The 694-nt window shown below is 48.4% G+C and overlaps 1 protein-coding gene across 1 annotated transcript in view; it reads right to left on the minus strand.

Moving 5' to 3' along the window:
- Window positions 1–225: 225 nt before the first annotated feature.
- LOC109378143 (proteasome 20S subunit beta 9) overlaps window positions 226–694 on the minus strand; it is a 10902-nt gene continuing 10433 nt past the window's right edge. Inside the window, exon 4 of the mRNA XM_019634601.1 lies at window positions 226–415. Coding sequence (XP_019490146.1) covers window positions 279–415 — 137 coding nt within the window. The 3' untranslated portion in view covers window positions 226–278. The remainder of the gene's footprint in view (window positions 416–694) is intronic.

The raw sequence follows: 694 nt of genomic DNA on the forward strand, positions 1-694 counted from the left end.
TTTCTATTGTTTCTGATATTTCAAAATCACTCAGTACATGAGGACCTGTCATGTACAGGGTTCCTTCTAGTGCACTGCCCTCCCCTTGCCCTCCTTCCTCTGGGGAGGATGTTTTAGACCTGGGGGCAAAGGAATAAAAAGGGTATGCTGACATCTGGGAGGGAAGATGCCCCCTCCCCTAGGCTGTGTCTCTCTGAGCATCTATTTCCCATCAACCATGCCAGCTTCTGTTCTCAAATAGTTTATTAAAAAATAAGGAAATTAAGTCTGAGGAAGATTCACTCATCATAGAATTTTGGCAGTTCATTGCCCAAGATTATTCGATGGTCCACACCAGCAGCTGTAATGGTGACCAGGTAGATGACACCCCCACTCGAGCCATCCCGGCTCATGGCCAGAGCAATAGCTGCAGAGGGTTAAGAGAGGGAGAGAGAGTGGCTTAGCTTCAAAAATATTTTCCTTCCCCTCCTATCCATATGCCTACTACTATAACCTCCAGACCTCAAAACTCAACTCCTAGAGCAGCGGTTCTCAACCTGTGGGTTGTGACCCCTTTGGGGGTCGAACGACCCTTTCACAGGGGTCGCTGGGTACTCGTATGTGGGCGTATCTGCATGTGGGCCTGGAGACGGATAGAGGAGCGGTGTCTCGGTTCCTAAGACCATCGAAAATATGTGTTTTCCAATGGTCTTAG

Source organism: Hipposideros armiger, unplaced genomic scaffold (genome assembly GCF_001890085.2).
Source record: "Hipposideros armiger isolate ML-2016 unplaced genomic scaffold, ASM189008v1 scaffold_1771, whole genome shotgun sequence".
In the NCBI taxonomy this organism is placed as follows: domain Eukaryota; kingdom Metazoa; phylum Chordata; class Mammalia; order Chiroptera; family Hipposideridae; genus Hipposideros; species Hipposideros armiger.